Source organism: Perognathus longimembris, chromosome 23, assembly GCF_023159225.1.
Source record: "Perognathus longimembris pacificus isolate PPM17 chromosome 23, ASM2315922v1, whole genome shotgun sequence".
NCBI lineage: Eukaryota > Metazoa > Chordata > Mammalia > Rodentia > Heteromyidae > Perognathus > Perognathus longimembris.
In genome coordinates this window covers 31,343,152-31,363,864 of record NC_063183.1, presented here as the reverse complement: position 1 = coordinate 31,363,864, position 20,713 = coordinate 31,343,152, and the positions used below count along the sequence as shown (strand labels likewise).

Sequence of the window (20,713 nt, the reverse complement as noted above, 5' to 3'; positions counted from 1 at the left end):
CTCCCAGCTGGACTAGTGGGTCTCCATTCCACACTTCTGCAGCCAAGAAGGCTGAGCTAACCTCTTTCCTCATTCAAAAACCTAAAAAGGTTTTCTTCTGTCAGAAGCAAGAACTTAAGCACTATTCACCTTGCTCCCCATCTGCCTGTTGATGAGAATTATATCCTGACCTAGTTCAAGTGGAAAGATGGAAGCAGCCTTCCAGCACTCTGTCTCAACAAAGACTTTCTCCACTACACTAGCTCCATTACAGGCCCCACTAGTCTCTTCCTGTATTCCATGATCTGGGGACATCTTTGTTGGTCTCTGCTTAGTCTGATTTTAGTGACAATCTTAGTTCAGTTTTAGCACAAATCCTGAACCCTTAGAATCTGTCCACCCTTGACATCTGACCAAACTTTATCTCTCACCCTCTCTGCCTTACCATTCTTTTTTTTTTTTTTTGGCCAGTCCTGGGGCTTGGACTCAGGGCCTGAGCACTGTCCCTGGCTTCTTCTTGCTCAAGGCTAGCACTCTGCCACTTGAGCCACAGCACCAGTTCTGGCCATTTTCTGTATACGTGGTGCTGAGGAATCAAACCCAGGGCCTTATGTATACGAGGCAAGCACTCTTGCCACTAGGCCATATTCCCCAGCCCTGCCTTACCATTCTTTCAAATATAAAACCTAAAATTTCTCATTTCCAACAACAAAGACTTAGAAGCATGCACAGAAACCAGAAAGTATGACATCTGCATGGGGGAAAAGTGAGTAGAAGAAAACGTCTGTGAGAAGGACTGGATGCTGGAACCAACTGGGGAAGATTTTAAAGAAAAATGATAAATATTCACAGAACTAAAGAAAAATTTGATTAAAGAAGCATCTTAACAATGGTACATCATATAAAAATAACAAAAAAAAAGCCAGGTGCTGGTAGTTCATGCTTGTAATTCTAGCTCCTTAGGAGGCTGGGATCTGAGGACTGAAGTTCAAAGCCATCCAGGCAGGAAAAGTCCACGAGACACTTATCTCCAAGAGAAGGAAACAGAGCTGGAAGTGGAGCTGTGGCTCAAGTGGTAGACCACTAGCATCAATCAAAAAGAAACTCAGTGACAGCACGCAGGCCCTGAGTTAATAAAGCCCTAGGACCAGCACCAATAAATAAATAAACATGATAAAGAAAACCAAAATACAGAGTATAGAAAGTTAAAAGAATTTCCTGCAAGTATCCTAAAGCTGAATTCTGTAGTTGAAAGTCAGGCATGGCAGTATACTACTACCACTAGTCTGGAGGCTGAGGCAGAAGAATCCCAAAATTGAGACCATCCTGGGCTACATAGTAAGCTGGCCTCAGAAGATAGATAAATAAATGAATAAACAGATAAAACATAAAGAGAATTGTAGCATGTATGAAAGGTATCAGAACGCAAGAAAGGTCTATAAATCCAAATGGGCATGTTCTTACTATCAAACCACTCTAACCTTGCTGCTAATGTATATAACTTTAAAGCCATAATTCTAAAAAGCAAAACTTACTATTTTCAGTGTATAACATATCATAAAAGATGTGATACTTCTTAGATCTCTAACATTTATTTTATATATATTTTATTTATTTATTTATTTATTATTATTATTATTTTTTGGCCAGTCCTGGGCCTTGGACTCAGGGCCTGGGCACTGTCCCTGGCTTCTTCTTGCTCAAGGCTAGCACTCCGCCACTTGAGCCACAGCACCACTTCTGGCCGTTTTCTGTATATGTGGTGCTGGGGAATCGAACCCAGGGCCTCATGTATACAAGGCAAGCACTCTTGCCACTAGGCCATATCCCCAGCCCTCTAACATTTATTATTTATTTATTTATGTATGTATGTGTGTTGGTCATGGGACTTGAACTGTAGGCCTGGGTGCTATCCCTGAGCTCTTCAGCTCAAGGCTAGCGCTCTACTACTTTGAGCCACAGCACCACTTCCAGTTTTCCAGTGGTTAACTGGAGATAAGAGTCTCATGGATTTTCCTGCCAGGCTGGCTTTGAACCTCGATTTTCATGTCTCAGTCTCCAGAGTGTTAGGATTACAGGTGTATGCCTCTTGGCGCCTGGCTAATGTTCACTATTTCCAATTAGCTACATTCCCAAGCCATAGATAGCATTCATTCTAATACACAATTAGCATTTCTTGAGAGTGATACTATAAAGGATATTTTATGTAATACAAAATATCTTACTGGTCTGACGTCACCACAGGAGTTGGTAAATTGTCGAGCCAAGCCAAAATCAAGCATAAAACATTTCCTACATGTGCTAGGAAAGCGACCCATGGCAAAGTTGGACTGGAAAAAAAAAGGAGGAAAATATTCTTATAACGTAGTCCTTACATTCACCCTTATTTTCTCTAAATTACCCTTCTTTTTAAGAGTCTACACAACACATGTTCTAGACATTCTAGCAGTCACTATAATAATGTTTACAAAACATTAATTAAAATACTTAGTTCTTTATTCTATTAACACTTAACATCAGATGAACTTTGATCAAAAAAAGAATTTAGGCAACTGTTAAAATACAATATAACAATGACTTAATTGACAACTCTAAGTCACTTGAAGTTATAGTCTATGACAATGTTTAAGTGACAACCCAACCCTTCTTAAAATGAACGAAACAAAGAATGTACTTAAAAAAAATACAGTTCAGGGCTGGGAATATGGCCTACTGGCAAGAGTGCTTGCCTCCCATACATGAAGCCCAGGGTTCGATTCCCCAGCACCCCATATATAGAGAATGGCCAGAAGTGGCGCTGTGGCTCAAGTGGCAGAGCGGTAGCCTTGAGCCAAAAGAAGCAAGGGACAGTGCTCAGACCCTGAGTCCAAGCCCCAGGACTGGCAATAAATAAATAAATAAATAAATAAATAAATAAATAAATAAATAAATAAATAAATAATACAGTTCATAAATTTCCTACAAGGATCAGAAAGCTGAATTTCACTAAGTCTAAAGTAAAACTACAATTCAAGGAAACATTTCTAAACAGACTTAAGGAAAATATACTTTGCATTTTTCTCAAAAATCAATGTAGCAGTGGGCTGGGGATATGGCCTAGTGGCAAGAGTGCTTGCCTCGTACACATGAGGCCCTGGGTTCGATTCCCCAGCACCACATATACAGAAAACGGCCAGAAGTGGCGCTGTGGCTCAAGTGGCAGAGTGCTAGCCTTGAGCAAAAAGAAGCCAGGGACAGTGCTCAGGCCCTGAGTTCAAGGCCCAGGACTGGCCAAAAAAAAAAAAAAATCAATGCAGCAAATTACACACGATTCTAGACACTCACATACAGTGAGACCAAAAGAGGACACTCATAGAAGAGAATCACAAAGGTGCAGTGCCCTAAGCAACTGTTCATACTTATACAAAATAATAATGCACATACTGAAACGAACTCCTGAGATAAGGAAACAAAAAACATTTTTCTTTTTCTGATGAGTTCTGTCTTCTTCATTTTATATACGGTGTATTCACATGTGTATCTTCAGGAGGCGGGGGGGGGGGGCACAGAACTTGAGGAAAAAGCATAGCAGTGGAACTCACTTGACACTGATGAAAATGAACTATACAACTCCTGGCTGGAGATGGGAGGGAGGGACTGGGAGAGAACAAGGGAACAGATGATACTTTATGAAAGGAAATGTACTCATTACCTGACTCGTGTAAATGTAACCCCTCTGTACATCACTTTTATAATAACAATAAAGTAAATTTAAAAAATCAATGCAGGGCTGGGAATATGGCCTAGTGGTAGAGTGCTTGCCTCGTATACATGAAGCCCTGGGTTCAATTCCTCAGCACCTGCTGTGGCTCAAGCGGCAGAGTGCTAGCCTTGAGCAAAAAGAAGCCAGGGAGGACAGTGCTCAGGCCCTGAGTTCAAGCCCCAGGACTGGCAAAAAAAAAAAAATCGATGCAGCATATCCCTGGCTATAAAGGAAATGCAAATGAAAACAACTTTGGGATTCCATTTCACCCTGGTTAGATTGGCCAACATCAATAATTCGAACAACAAATGCTTGGCAGGGATGTGGGTAAAAAGGAACCCTACTGCACTGTTGGTGGGAATGTAAACTAGTATAACCATTCTGGAAGGCAGTTTGGACATTCAAAAAAACTAAACACAGACTTTCTCTATGACCCATACCACTCTTGGGCACCTACCCAGAGCATTATAAATCAAGATAAGGTAAAGACACTTGCACATTCATCTTCATTGCTACACTATTCATAATAACTAAGTTATGGAAACAGCCCAGATGCCCTAAAACAGATGAGTGGATCAATAAAATGTGGTATATAGCTGGGTGCCAGTGGCTCACGTCTGTAATCCTAGCAACTCAGGAGGCTGAGATCTGAGGGTCACTGTTCAAAGCCAGACTAGCTTAACTACCAAAAAAAAAAAAAAAAAGCCAGAAATGGAGATGTGGTTCAAGTGGTAGAGTGCTATCCTTGAGCATGAGGAAAAAAAAAAAAGCACAGGAATGGTGCCCAGACCCTGAGTTCAAGCCCAAGAACCAGCATACACATACACACAAATGTGCTATATATACACAATAGAATTTTACTCATCTATTAGACAGAATAAGATTATGTCATTTGCAGGGAAATGGGTGGACCTTGAACAAATCATGCTAAGTGAGGTAAGCCAAGTTCAGAAACAAATGACATGTTCGCTCTCACATGTGGAAGTTAGATCTAAAATATAACTGAACATGATAACCTATATAGGACTAAGCATTCATACACAAACAGTCAGATACCCTTAGGGGAGGAATTCTGAACATTTAAAATACTATTTATGAAAATGAATTCCAGGAAATGAAAACATGGATTTTTTTTGTTATTGTTGTTGTTGGTGGCAGTGTTTGTTTTTCCTTTTGAGTTTTTTTTTTGGGGGGGCACAGAAAGGGAGGGAGGAAGAGTGCACAAAGCAATCATGCTATCCAGTATACACTATGTGGAAAATGAACTATGAGACTTGTGGGCTGGGATGGGAGGGGGAAACTGGGGAAAGTGAAGGAAAGGGTGACATTGTCCAAAAAAAGAAACGCACTCATTACCTGACTTAGGAAATAGTAATCCCTCTGTACAACACCTTAATAAAAACAATCATATTTAAAAAAAGAAAAAGAAAAATCAACGTAGCTGGATGCTGATGGCTCACACCCATCATTATCCTTGCTACTCGGGAGGTTGATATCTGAGGATCACGGTTTAAAGTTAGCACAGGCTGGTAAGTCCATAAGACCCTTAGCTCCAAAACAGCAAAGCAAAACAAAACAAAAAGAAACCTATAATACTCAAATCATGACACAGAATGCACAAATCAGGAGAAATACCTAACAAAAACAAAAGCAAACAAGACCCACTATATTCCCATAGTAGCACTCAGGAGAAAAATAAGGTGTTGTTTTTTTTTTTTAGAGCTGGTTGTTTCTTTATAAATAAATACAACTTGAGAAACAGAGAACAGCACATGAACTAGAAGCAAACGGTCTATCTCCCCCCCTTTTTTTTTACATAGTTTAAGTAGATGGGTAAAGGGGCTTCAATTCAACATGTCAATTTATGTGTACAATGCATTTTGATCAATGTCACCCTTTCTATCATTCTCCCCCTATTTATTCCAACCCCAAACATCCCCTCAGGTTTCCTAGTTCTATTTTCATATATGTACAGTGAGTATCATGACTGTATTCACCTACCACTTCTCTCTCCATTCATCTTTCCCCTTCCCCTTAAATCCCATCCTCCTCAGACAGGACATGTTTCAGCTTCCTAGTATTTATTTTGTTAAACTGTTAATTGCTCAAAGCAAAGTTCATATATATTTTTAACCAGTTTCGGGGGGTGGGGGAGGAAATCCAAAGAACTACTAATTTAGATGTCAAGCTGAGTAATCAGCAATGTAATAACAAGACAGAAGCATAAAATAATTTGGCTGGCAAATAACATTTGTTATGAGAAAAGCTCTTGAAAATAAGTTGTGGTTAGCAATTACCATTCTCAGAAAAACTGCAAGTTATATTTTTGCTTCCAAGCTTTTAGAGAAATAAAATATTTCTTTGTATTTAACTGCAGTAAGTACAGAAAGCTACACTTGTAATTTATTGTGTCTCATCATAACACTAAGGGTACCAAACAAAACCCATCTGTGTTGTGATAGAGAAAGCCCCTACCGGTTTGATGTCTCGGTGCAGAAATCCCACAGAATGGATGCTTTCAATAGACTCCAGAATCTGTTTCCCTAGCCGAAGAGTAGTGCTAATGGTGAATGTGCCCCGGGATTGGCTTCGGCGAAGATCTGCCAGATTCCGACCCTGTGGAACGAGATGCTCACTTTCAAACATGGTACTGAAGCTATGATTAGACAGGGAAATTATTCATTTACCATTAAAAATGCTGTGACTGGAATAGCAAAGGTTGTGCCCAAGTTGTAATCCTCTGATTCAACAAATGGTAACTAGCCTTGAGCAAAAATAGCTTAGGGACAGTGCTTAGGCCCTGAATTCAAGCCCCATAACCACCACCAACAACAAAAGGAAACAAGAGCTCACTAATCTCCTACAGAAAATATTAGGCAACCACCTCACATTTCTGAAAACAGATGAAGGAATCAAACATTAATCCTGCATTTCCTATATGAAATGTACTGCACGAAAAGCCCTCTGATGAGAAGAGGACACATTTAAACCAAGATTTATGTCTCTGAAATCACTGTTAGGTAGGTAAATTGAAAAAAATGTATAAAGGAACCAGATGTTCAAAACGAAGCCTGCTAAAGATGAAAAGAAATTCTCAGAGTTCAAAATTAGGCGATAAAACTATCATCCTCATTCTGAGGATGAGCATGTGTGTGTTGTGGGGGGGGGGTTTAGGGTAGAGGAGGTGTCAAAGAACATGGAATGGCTTCCCTATTATCCCTTTGTAGTCATTACTCTCATTTTCTTTCTAAGAATGTCTTTGCTCTGCTTTCAACTCCATCTTCATCTAAAGGAGAAGGGACAGTTATGTTAAGGATGGAAAGAAAGAGATGGCCATTTATCCAGGCCCACTAAAGCTTTTATTTTTAAGTAGCTATAGCTGGTACTTGAATGCATAAATGGGAAACTAAAATGCTAAAGGTAACAAAAATGGTATGAAGAGCTAGGGATAGAAGGACTTACACTACATCCCACAATTCAGGTTGGGATGAAAACCTTTTACACAACAATCAGTGAAAGAAAACTAAAACAGCTGAAAAGAATGTTTCCATTTCATTTTTGGAAAGTTTATATCAAATCTACTTAAATGCAGTTCTATCTGTACAGTATAAAACATTCTAGTATGACAGCAATAGATTGTCATTTTATTCCAACTCAATGTCACTGAAAGATTTTCGGATAAGTTTTCATGGTAACCTACCTGCAACTGCATGACCACATAGTTGAATCGATCATTCCTCCCACAGCCAATAAATCTACAAACATGGTCTTTCCCTGGATTAAAAAAAAAAATAGAAAAGGATATACCATAGATTCCTTTCTCAAAAATGAATACTTTGTTCTTTACAGTATTTTATGATTCAGTAAAATATCTTGAGACCTTATGAATAGGAAATATATTTTCACAAATGTTATCCACCCACGCTTAAATCTGCACTGCTCCTTGTGTAGTCAAATAAATATTCACTGAATGAATAAGAAATGAATAAAAGACCTAGGTAATGCTGACTTATGCCTATTAGCTACTTAGAAGGCTGAGATATGGGGATTTGAAGTTTGAGGGCAGCTCAAGCAGAAAAGTTTAAAAAGCTCCATCTCCAAAATTAACTAGCAAAAGACAGGGCTAGATATATGACTCAAGTAGTAGAACACTAGCCAAACGAGCAAGCTGAGCAAGCTGTAGTCCTTGAGTTCAAGCCCTGGAACCAACCAAAAAAAAAAAAAAAGGGATGAGTGGAGGAAAGAACAAAATGAATAAATCAATGAAAGAACAAATATCTGGCAAGTTATTTAGAAAAGATAGAAAAGATTTAAGGGGTTATTTCAGATCAACCTGTTTAGATTCAATACTTATTAGAGGGCTGAGGATATGGCCTAGTGGCAAAAGTGCTTGCCTTGTATACATGAGGCTCTGGGTTCGATTCCCCAGCACCACATATATAGAAAATGGCCAGAAGTGGCGCTGTGGCTCAAGTGGCAGAGTGCTAGCCTTGAGCAAGAATAAGCCAGGGACAGTGCTCAGGCCCTGAGTCCAAGCCCCAGGACTGGCCAAAAAAAAAAAAAAAACTTATTAGAGCACAGAGAAACAATGCATAAGAACTATATAAAATATAAATACTGCATTTTAGATATATTCTACCAATTACTATTCTGTAACTTTAAAACTAACATAATCTTTCTAGGCTTTGTTGATTTGTATTAGCCCAGTTGTTTTCAACCTCAGATCCATATGTGAAATCCAAGAAGGTGCTGGCTGGGTTACAGGGAGCATTAGTGGAGAAGGTAGAAATCTGAGGTTCTCCTATTTTAAAAAGGATGCAAAGGTTTGAGAAAAGCATCAAGTCAAGAAAAAGGCACTGGGAAGGGGGAACAACCTGAGGTGCTGTAGAAGCAGGCACACACAGACCCTGAAGGGTCTTGACCTCTATGATGAACAATTTGAATGATATATAAGGTCCCTGTTTTCACATGGGTGGGGGTATGAGTGGCTCTTGCCAGTAATCCTAATTGTCTGAGGATCCAGCTTCAAAGTCAGCCTGGGAAGGAAAGTGTGTGACACTCACATCTCCAATTAACCACCAAAATGCCAGAAGTGGCACTGCGGCACAAGTGGCAGAGTGCTAGCCTTGAGCAAAAAGAAGCTCAGGGACAGTGCCCAAGCGCTGAGTTCAAGCCCCAGGACTGGTAAAAAATAAAAATAAATACACAGATAAATGCAATCCTGAAGTATGGTTTAAAGGCAGCTTCTTCAATATGATTCAAGATAATGTAACCTCAAAGACATCAGTAGAAATATCTCAGTGGTGTTCTGTGCTTGATTCTCCAGAAGGAAACAATAAAAGACTAGAGCATCTAGATCCAGGCTACTACCTCAAGCACTGGAAAGATTCTGCTTATTCTCCCATCTTTACTCACCATGAAAACTCCTAACATCTATTTATTCCAAGCAACCACATATTTCTACAAGCATAATATAGTAATACAATTTTTGGGGTTTTTTTTTGTTGTTTTTCTTTTATTTTGCCAGTCCTGGGCCTTGGACTCAGGGCCTGAGCACTGTCCCTGGCTTCTTTTTGCTCAAGGCTAGCACTCTACCACTTGAGCCACAGAGCCATTTCTGGCCTTTTCTATATATGTGGTGCTGAGGAATTGAACCCAGGGCTTCATGTATACAAGGCATGTACTCTTGCCACTAGGCTATATTCCCAGCCGCCCTATAGTAATACAATTTTTAAGAAAAAAAATTTGTGCATACTTAGACAACACCAGATGACTCAATTAGTAGCTACAGAATAAAATCTAGGTTCAGAAAGGTAACAAATTATAAAGTTATTACACAAACTACAGATGGTATCCAAAGCAGTTTACCTTGTAGTTTTTTCAAAACAGCCACCTCCATTTTCAGAACTTGTTTTGGTTGCTGAGCTGATTCTACCTTCAGTGCCACATTTTCCCTGGTGAGCATGTCCAAGGCATCGTAAATTTCTCCAAAGCCCCCACCCCCAATCTTTCTCAACTGCAGAAAAAAATAAAATAAGAACATATTTAGCATTATGAGAAGATAACTAGACACAAATCCATCCCTTATTCAGAAAAAATAATTATTTTAATTTCTCTATTTTATAATAAAATATATCTAAATTCTTAAATTAACTATATAGAGAGAGGAAAAAGAAAACAGATCTCTAGAAACAACATGAGACTTTCTTCCACAGATCTTCTCACAAACAGTAATGAAATTATTTCAGTTACCAATTCTGGTATATAGCCAGTATCAGAAATGTCACACACACATACACAAAAGGTTCTGAATCACTTCCCACAAATGCCACTCAACAACCAGATTTGTTGTTTCAATTCTGACACAGTTGTTTGTAGACTTTTGAAACCATGAAATCTTTCTGCTAACAGAAATCTTAAATGGAACCAATCTGGTGTCTGTAAAAAGTGGGAGGTTGGAAAAGAGACTAAGCAGTGAGTACCCGGCCTTCCCAAAGTTTACTCTCCTTTCTGAGGCAACCAGTAGGCTCTATACAGCAGGCAGAGCACTACTCCAAATTGTCTCGGAGCTCACTATCTACATAATGGAATAGGAGTAAATTCTAGTCAACTTAAGTACTTCCATCCAACATTCAACATTCTTCCTAATAAAACAGTAGCTTCCCTGGTCAAGAGCAGCATCCTTGAGTATCATAAGCAAGTTTTGAAGAGCTAACAACAATTGAATCTGGAAGGCTCTTAAAACCTGAGGTATGCTGATTGATATACTCCATGCTATAGCACTGGGGCTGTCTCATGTGCAAAGTTCTGGGATCAATACCCAGCACTGCAAAAACCAAAAAAGCAAATAATATATAGCAGAAAAGTAGTCAAAGTAGTTAAATTCCCTGGAGCTAGGGTTTCTTCTCATCACACTATCAGACATCTAGGATATGACAGAATATAGGCAGTTATCACTAGAGGCACAGGATCCAAAACCTAACCTCCCTGAAGGCCTCCAGCTCATGTCCTACTTATTTCTTCAGCAAATTGTCACTGATTACTGTATCTAGGCTGGTTTCTTTAATATCTTTGGGATTTTTTTGTCCAATCATTCAATTATTTTATCAGGCCATATACCTCAGAGATCATTTGTATTATATTCTACTGCTTTTCAATTCATGGTGATTAACTTCCCATTGTCAATGTCTCACTCCACCTGGGAGCAACCAAGCTTCTTGAAAGAGGCCACATGCCCTTTTTCTTTATGGTCCCATAGCACTTGGCAAAGTTCTACTTGTATTTATTTATTTATCCATTCTTCTGTCCTGGAGCTTTAACTTAGGGCCAGGGTGCTATCCCTGAGCCTCTTTGTGCTCAAGGCTAGTGCTCTACCACCTGAGCCATAGCACCACCTTTGGGTTTTTCTGAGTAGTTTATTGGAGTGAGAGACACATGGACTTTCCTGCCCTGGCTGGCTTCCAATCAAGATCCTCAGATCTCAGCCTCCAGAGTAGCTAGAATTACAGGTAAGAGCCACAGGTGACCAGCCTCATAATATTATTATTGCTTCAGAACTCTTTATGCTGTATGTATAAGCCATTACTGTTCTTTATTTTTATTTGGCAATGGGAAGAGAATACTATGAGGAATTACAGGGAGGAGTTTAATATTCAAAAAATAAGTTCCATAATTATTCAGTTAAACCAGTTGCTCTTTGTTAAACTCTGGATTGATCTTAGGATTCTATACATTTTGTTCATTAAATAAAACCTAATGCAACCTTAAAAACTCATAAATAAAAAATGGTGTGTGCCTGTAGTCCTAACTACTTAGAAGAATGAGGCAGGAGGATCACCTGGACCCAGGAGTTTGGGGTCAGACTGGACAACATGAGATGCTGTAATCACAGAAAACAAAATGAACAACAGTAACAAAAACTATGTATATAGTACTGAAGATATATCTTTCCAACACAGATGAGAGGTGGCTTATCATTCTACCTCACAAAAAACTTTATCAGTAAATAGTAAATGACAGAATTTAAAAAAATCTAGTAGATTGTTAATTTATTAGGTTTGTAAATCCCTAAAATATCATTGCTTTTGAGGCAAAGAGACAGAGAGGCAGTTCAGTATGATAATGGCACTTAGGTTAAAGAACAGAACTGAGGATTGTGGCATGGTGTACTGTTCAAAGACAGTGACTGAATCATCTCCCATCCCAACTCTTCTACAATGTGAGAAGGACCTTTCACTTTGAAGGAGGAAATGGGACCTTGCCACTTGCCACTCTCCCCCTCAAGCTGTAGGATCTAAAGACAGGGATGTAGCTTGGTGGTACAGTACTTGTTTAACACGTATGAGGGTTCTATCTCAACACAACAGCAAATAGATGTATGGTCTATCTTCCTGTTTCTTTAAATCTGGGTGAATCTTACATTGCTTTAAGTAAGAGAAAAAGGCAAGGTGATATGATACTGTTCCTGCTGTGAGAAGAGAGGCCTGATAGCTTGTGTTTCCTGACTCCTGAAAGTGAGCCATAGTACAAAAAGTCTGACCATCCTGAGAGGTCAGAGCCACAGCAAATTCCCTAGAAAAATGAGCTACCAAATTGGAGAGAATGAGAGAGCTAAGGAGCCCAAGGTTAGAGACCTCAAAGAAGCTATTCTGAAGTGGATCCTTTCCAATCAATCCTGTTATGCCAGATGGATGAGAGGAATCAACTGGGTGAACTCATCCCTTCCTTCTCCTGTCTGTTTCTCTCCTATTCTTCCTCCCTTCTCCCTCCCTCCCTCCCTCCCCCAATCTCTCTCTCTGTTTTGGTTTTTGTTGCTGTTTGGTGCCAGACTTAAACTCAAGGCCCCATGCTCTTCCTTATTAGCTTTTTTGCTCAAGGTTGCCACCCTACCACTCAAACCAACCTCCACTTCCAGCTTTTTGCATGCCAATTAGTAATAAGAGTCTTTAGGATTTATCTGTCTAGGCTGGCGCTTTGAACCTTGATCCTCAGATCGCAGCCTCCTGAGTGGTTAGAATTACTGACCTGAGCTACCAGTGCGCCTGGCTTCTGATGACGCTGAAAGCTGAGTCATTAATATATGTAAGTTCATCATATCCATCTTTCTATTTTTATGTATACTTACAAGTTTCCTTAATTGTAAGTTAAAAAAGCGAAAGAGGGGCTGGGAATGTGACTCAGCAGTAGAGTGCTTGCCTAGCATGCATGAAGCCCTGGGTTTGATTCCTCAGCACCACATACACAGAAAAAGCTGGAAGTGGTGCTGTGGCTCAAGTGGTAGAGAGCTAGCCTTGAGCAAAAAGAAGCTCAGGACAGCGCCCAAGCCTTGAGTTCAACCTCCAGGACCTGCCAAAAAAAGAAGAAAGGGAGGGAGGGAGGGAGGGGAGGAAGAGAACAACAACGATGACGATGACAATGACAAGTTTAGGCATATAAGCAATGTAGATAATATTTCCAAAGAAATGCTATTTTTGTGAGGGTACCACAAGTTACTGCTCCTCGATATGTGCGCGCACATGCACACACTTCCTCATATGTGTGTGCACATGCACACACTTTCTCTCAAGAGATGTACACTCACCACTTTCCATCTTTCTTTGACCAGGATTCCAACACTGAGGATATCTGGCTGCTCTCCTCCCCCACTCATTGCAGAACACTGATGTGGTGAAACAGCTACACAGGCATCTAGCTCTCAAAGGTGGTTTCCATTTAACCTAAGGCAAAAACAGCAACAGCATATCAGGGCTAATTAACCAAACATTGAAGCATCAAGAAGCACAACATAAAGTTAGGTTACTTTGTTGGAGGGAGAGAAGTGCACACACACACACACACACACACACACACACACCCTCTCTAAAAATTAATACAAATTTACAAATGTACTTTGCCTTGGATGCTCAGACATTACAAATACATTATTATGACACAGATACAGTGACTGAGATAGAGAGATTACAGGGCAAGCATGGGAGTCAATGGCACTTGACCCAAACAGATTACTATCCTGAGTACAAATATTGCCCAAGGGGAGGATGTTATTTAACTTAAGCAGCTTATAGTTTGATAGGTTTGTAACATAGAGCTTGACACCATTAAAGCTAATAATATTTTAATGTTACAACATGCGTAGAAAATAAACCTAACATGAGAAAAGGCTTTGACTAAACCTTATCCAATATTACAAGAAAAAGAACAACAGTAAAATGAATAGCATTTCTGTAGGAGATGTAACTGTAACCTAGTCTGGGAATGAAAGATCATGACAGGATTTACAGGAACTATTTTCAATGAAAAAAACCAAGATGCAGTTAAGGATTACATTTATGGTATGGCACATTTATACAAAAGGAAGGTACAATGTATTCATATTTTTAATATATTTTAGTATTTACTTTTATTTCACTTATTTGTGTGTGTGTGTGCTGGTCCTGGGGCTTGAACCCAGGGATTGGGCGCCATCCCTGAGCTTTGTTGCTCAAAGCTAGAGCACTACCATTTTTTTGGTGGTCAATTAGAGACAAGTGTCTCATGGACTTTCCTGACTGGGCTGGCTTCCATGGAGATCCTCAGACCTCATCCTCCTGAGTAGCTAGAATTACAGGCATTAGTCGCCATATGCTTTTGCTTGCCTTCCTTCCTTCCTTCCTTCCTTCCTTCCTTCCTTCCTTCCTTCCTTCATTCCTTCCTTCCTTTCCTTTTCTCTTCTTTTCTTTCCTTTTTTAAAGAAGATAAGCCAGTAATTTTCTTTGATAAAAATGATTCTCCAGGGGCTGGGAATGTGGCTTAGTAGTAGAGTGCTTGCCTAGGATGCATGAAGCCCTGGGTTCCATTTCTCAGCGCCACATAGACACAAAAAGCCACAAGTAGTGCTGTGGCTCAAGAGGTAGTGCTAGCCTTGAGCAAAAGAAGCCAGGGACAGTACTCGGGCCCTGAGTCCCAAGCCCCAGGACTGGCAATTAATTAATTAAATAAATAAATATTCTCCATAACAGTCACAGACAAACTTTCAGTGAAAGGCCAGCAAGTATTTTAGACTTCACAGGGAATATATTCTTGTCATGGCTACTCAATTCTGTCACTACAACACAAAAGAAGCCACAGACAATATGCAACAAGTAAGTGTGGTTGTATTACAACAATCTTCAAAGAAAAACTAAAGGTGGCTGGATAAATTGGCCCAACAGACTGTTGTTCATTTACATTCACTCAACAGAGACAGGGAGAGAGGAGAAAGTGGAGAGGGGAGAAGCCTAGCTTCTGTGAATATACCAAGTTTTCAACTTGGAACTGTGTAATTGTTTTTATAAATGACAAAAAAAATTTCTATACTTCGTTACAGAAATATAAGAAAAGGTAATCATCAAAAATGTCTTTAGGTGGGGCTGGGGATATGGCCTAGTGGCAAGAGTGCCTGCCTCATATACATGAGGCCCTGGGTTCGATTCCCCAGCACCACATATACAGAAAATGGCCAGAAGTGGCGCTGTGGCTCAAGTGGCAGAGTGCTAGCCTTGAGCAAAAAGAAGCCAGGGACAGTGCTCAGGCCCTGAGTCCAAGCCCCAGGACTGGCCAAAAAAAAAAAAAAAATGTCTTTAAACCTTTTTGGTCTATCAATAATAGCTTCAGCTGGGAATTGTAGCATAGACTAAGGCAGAAGGGATTTGAGGCCAAAGGCTCAAGGCCAGCCTGGGAAACAAATAATAATGATAATAATGATCTCACTTTAGAAACCTAGCCAGTCAGTAGCAGCCACCTTTATATAACAAAAGGAGAGCAAATCCTAAATACTCTTGTTTTATCAATCCCTGAACTCCATAATTTTCCAAACCCAGTAAGGAAAAGTTTGCTTCACTGGAAGAAATCCTTTCCTACAGTCATAGCTCTCTTTTGCATGAAACATAACAAATTTAGAATGTTATTCAGTTACTGAGTGGGTGGCATCTTCAAGATAATCAAGAGGTAAAATTAAATTTAAAATATACTAAAAATGGAGAGGGGACAATCTCTAAAACTGTAAAAGAATACAAAACCAATAACACATTGCCGAACAGGTTTGTGGCAGAGAAAAAAAAATCATATAGAAAATAATTACTTTAAGTGGCTATAAAATACAGTTTAAAAAAGCCAGACCAGCCAGGCGCTGGTGGCTCAGGCCTGTAATCCTAGCTACTCAGGAGGATGAGATCTGAGGATGGTGGTTTGAAGCCAGCTTGGGCAGAAATGTCCATGAGACTCATCTCCAAAAAGCTGCTCAGAAAAAAGCTGGAAGTGGTGCTTTGACTCAAGTGATTGATCACAAGACTTGCGCAAAAGAGCTCAGAGACAGCATCCAGCCCCTGAGTTCAAGCCTCATGACTGACCAAAAACAACAACAAAAACCCAGACCAACCAAACTAGTATTTTGAGTAGGGACCAATGTTAACAGTAACTCATACTCTTCACTGTGGTGGGATTTGGAATGATGAGAGGTGTTCTTTTAAGAGTCAGAATGGATCTTTACTAACCTGTAATAACATTTTCTCCCTTGAAATAAAAATAAAGTATTTTGATTATAAATCCTATTAAGATATATATTAGGAAATAAAAGAACCACAAAAAAAATCTTAAAACTACACTTAGTAGTTTTGATATGAGTTAGTAAGACAGCAGCCAGTTAGGGAATTTTGGACTATAGAACTTGCAGAAGGCAGGATAAGGTGATAAACAAAAATCTGCGGGCTGGGGATATAGCCTAGTGGCAAGAGTGCCTGCCTCGGATACACGAGGCCCTAGGTTCGATTCCCCAGCACCACATATACAGAAAACGGCCAGAAGCGGCGCTGTGGCTCAAGTGGCAGAGTGCTAGCCTTGAGCGGGAAGAAGCCAGGGACAGTGCTCAGGCCCTGAGTCCAAGGCCCAGGACTGGCCAAAAAAAAAAAAAAAAAAAAAAAAAAATCTGCCAGACAGCAAAATGCAGCAGAGAGCAATAAAAGAATGGGGAAAAAGGACAGCACAGCCATAAGACACACCAATTAGAAAGCCATCTTTCAGGGACTCTAATTCTTACTTTTTTTTTTTTTTTTTGGCCATTCCTGGGCCTTGGACTCAGGGCCTGAGCACTGTCCCTGGCTTCCTTTTGCTCAAGGCTAGCACTCTGCCACTTGAGCCACAGCGCCACTTCTGGCCATTTTCTGTATATGTGGTGCTGGGGAATTGAACCTAGGACCTAATGTATAGGAGGCAAGCACCCTTGCCACTAGGCCATATCCCCAGCCCCTAATTCTTACTTTTGAACCCAAGGGCAACCTCTGTACCAAGAAAAACTGCCAAGATGGCAGAGATGAAGAGCTGTCTTCCAGTGGCATATCTGTGCTAGTATTCTCTTTCTCTGCTATATTTCTTTTCTAGCAAACTTTCCTATCTAACTTTTATGTTTGTCTTGCCTGACTTATTCTCTTGCCTGATGTAAGGACCCAGGTTAATTTAGCTCCCCTAAACTTTCTGGTAGCTTATTTGATATGTTGGCTAGGAAGTTAGGGATTAACTATGTCTGCTTCTGACTTGGATTCATCAAAAGGTTATGGCTTTGTTGTTAAGAGTATTATGGTTCAAAGCCAACCCAAACAGAAAGGTGAGATGCCATGTCCAATTTGCCAGCAAAATGGTTGGCTGGAGGTATGGGTCAAGTGGTAAAATACCAAGCTGTGAGCAAAAAAGCCGAGTGAGAACAGGAGGCCCTGAGTATAAGCTAACGAACTGGCAAAAAATAAAATTCAAATTTTATATATCATTCCTCAGATGAAACTATAAAACTATATGACAATTATTTGTCACTAACTCACTAACAGAAACACATGAAACAAAATGATATTCTTAAAAGTTTTAGAACAGGGCTGGGGATATAGCCTAGTGGCAAGAGTGCCTGCCTCGGATACACGAGGCCCTAGGTTCGATTCCCCAGTACCACATATACAGAAAACGGCCAGAAGCAGCGCTGTGGCTCAAGTAGCAGAGTGCTAGCCTTGAGCGGGAAGAAGCCAGGGACAGTGCTCAGGCCCTGAGTCCAAGGCCCAGGACTGGCAAAAAAAAAAGTTTTAGAACAGGGAAATGCATCTAGGAACAGATCTATCCCAAGTTGGGCCTATATTCCCCCTGCTTACCCAGAATGCCAGCCCTTGGGAGACAGAGGTGGGAGGTAAATTTTACGTGTTTTACTTATTTCTTGCCCTAAATTGTTATATTGTTAGGTACCTTCCAAAATGATAAAGAGGGCTGGGAATTTGGCTAAGTGGTAGAGTGCTTGCTTAGTATTCATGTGGCCCGGGGTTCCATTCCTTGGTACATTAAAAAAATAATAATAGGGCTGAGAATATGGCCTAGTGGCAAGAGTGCTCACCTCATATACATGAAGCACTGGGTTCGATTCCTCAGCACCATATATATAGAAAACGACCAGAAGTGGTGCTGTGGCTCAAGTGGCAGAGTGCTAGCCTTGAGCAAAAAGAAGCCAGGAACAGTGGCTTTTGGCCCAGGACTGGCCAAAAAAAAATCTAAAAAAAAATAATTTTTAAAAAGATGATAGTTTAGGGCTGGGAATGTGGCTTAGTGGTGCCTAGCATGCATGAAGCCCTGGGTTTGCTTCCTTAGAAATAGAAAAAAAAAAGGAAGTGGGGCTGTGGCTCAAGTGCTAGTCTTGAGCAAAAGAAGCTCAGGGACAGGCCTGAGTTCAAGCCCCAGGACTGACAAAAAAACAAAACAAGACAAAAAAAATAGTTTAAAGTGAGTCTGAGCTATACACCAAGTTCAAGGTTAGCCTTAAAAAAAAAATCCACTAGGGCTGGGGATATAGCCTAGTAGCAAGAGTGCCTGCCTCGGATACACGAGGCCCTAGGCTCGATTCCCCAGCACCACATATACAGAAAACGGCCAGAAGCAGTGCTGTGGCTCAAGTGGCAGAGTGCTAGCCTTGAGCGGGAAGAAGCCAGGGACAGTGCTCAGGCCCTGAGTCCAAGGCCCAGGACTGGCCAAAAAATAAAATAAATAAATAAATAAATAAATCCACTAAGTTTTGGGTAATTCGTTATGCAGTAATAGATTACAATACTAAGCATTACAGTAATAGTTTCTCAAAACTGTGCATTCGACATCATGGATTATATCTGGAAAATTAACGTAAGTTGGCTTCAAAAGCAATGCTGTCAATAACTGCTTTGGATTATTTCTTTCAATAATACAAATAATTTTAAAATAAACAGGAAACTAGATACTACAAGAAGTGAATTAATATCCTTAATGACCTAAAACAAGAAGGAAATAGCTAATGAATTCTGACAAGGATGCTAAATCTAGAAGTGTTGCCAAAACAGATCCAAAGAGGATCAAAATATGAACAGAACATGCAAAATGGAGATATACCTTATAAATATAAAACAAAATGTGAAAAATCATTTGAAATACTTGCTAGACCAAAAAACACCAAGAATAACTACCGAATTATAACAAGTTGAGAATATCATTGAGCACCAGTGGCTCACACCTGTAGTGCTAGCTACTCAAGAGGCTAAGATCTAAGGATCTCTCAGTTCAAAGCCAGACAGGGCAGAAAAGTCTGTGAGACTCATTTTCAATTAACTACTCAAAAAGGCAGAAGTAAGTCTGTGGCTCAAAGTGGTAGAGCACTAGTCTTAGGCACAAAAGCAGGGACAGAACCCAAGGCCCAGGACCAACACACACACACACACACATACACACACACACACATACATACACACACACACACACACACCCCAAAACATTAAGAGTACCCAGATCACAAAGTCATTCAACACAAAGACTACATCAATCATAATCAGATATTTGGTGAAGTTGCTCAGTCCAAAATGAGACATCAAACTGCATACAATTTAACTCACAGAGATTCACATAGAAATATAAAATGGAAAAGTGAAAAAAGAAAAAGCCAACAGTAGAACAAAATAAACAATAAAACAACAAAAGGAACTTTATTTTTATTTTTTGCCAGTCCTGGGGCTTGCACTTAGGGCCTGAGCACCGTCCCTGGCTTCCTTTTGCTCAAGGCTAGCACTCTACTACTTCAACCACAGCACCACTTCTGGCTTTTTCCATATATGTGGTGCTGAGAAATCGAACCCAGGGCTTCATGTATATGAGGCAGGCACTCTACCAGTAGGCCATATTCCTAGCCCTGGAAATGCTTTTTTTATTTTTATTTATTTATTTATTTTATTTTTTTGGCCAGTTCTGGGCTTGAACTCAGGGCCTGAGCACTGTCCCTGGCTTCTTTTTTTTTTGCTCAAGGCTAGCACTCTGCCACTTGAGCCACAGCGCCACTTCTGGCCATTTTCTGTATATGTGGTGCTGGGGAATTGAACCCAGGGCCTCATGTATACGAGGCAAGCACTCTTGCCTCTAGGCCATATCCCCAGCCCTGGAAATGTTTTTTAAAGTGTATGAAAAGTGAAAAACAAAGCAGGAAAGGCTGGGCTAATATCACAATATAAACATACAAACACACACAGGACTAAGTAAGACAATAAAGAGGATTCCCTAAAGGCTATTGTCTGAGAAATAAACATACCACTGAAATAAATTTATCATCATCTAACTGCAGGGACAACTTCACAAAACAGAAATCAATTCTGACTGTTAGGCCCATCATTTCTCCTTTTCCTTCTTATTTCCACTTTAACAATGGGGACTAAGAATTGAAAGTGCTAATATAGGACACTGTTAAAGACATATAGTACCCCCCAAACTGTCAGGGCTCAATAAATGACAGTCATTACTTATCATGTCATTTTGTAAGTTTTATTATTATTATTTTTTTTTTTTTTGGCCAGTCCTGGGGCTTGGACTCAGGGCCTGAGCACTGTCCCTTGGCTTCTTTTTGCTCAAGGCTAGCACTCTGCCACTTGAGCCACAGCGCCACTTCTGGCCGTTTTCTGTATATGTGGTGCTGGGGAATTGAACCCAGGGCCTCATGTATAC

General features: G+C 40.1%; 1 protein-coding gene across 3 annotated transcripts in view; it reads right to left on the bottom strand.

Moving 5' to 3' along the window:
* The window catches only part of Ttbk2 (tau tubulin kinase 2), a 49,145-nt gene that overhangs the window by 19,933 nt on the left and 8,499 nt on the right, over positions 1-20,713 (bottom strand). For 2 of the 3 annotated variants that reach the window (XM_048332880.1, XM_048332877.1), the window contains exons 2-6: positions 13,302-13,437; positions 9,590-9,737; positions 7,422-7,495; positions 6,197-6,337; positions 2,205-2,309 (exon numbers count right to left, since the gene is read on the bottom strand). In XM_048332880.1, the coding sequence (XP_048188837.1) occupies positions 2,205-2,309; positions 6,197-6,337; positions 7,422-7,495; positions 9,590-9,737; positions 13,302-13,370 (537 nt within the window). In that variant the 5' untranslated portion in view covers positions 13,371-13,437. The remainder of the gene's footprint in view (positions 1-2,204; positions 2,310-6,196; positions 6,338-7,421; positions 7,496-9,589; positions 9,738-13,301; positions 13,438-20,713) is intronic. The other variant, XM_048332879.1, reaches the window with a different exon arrangement.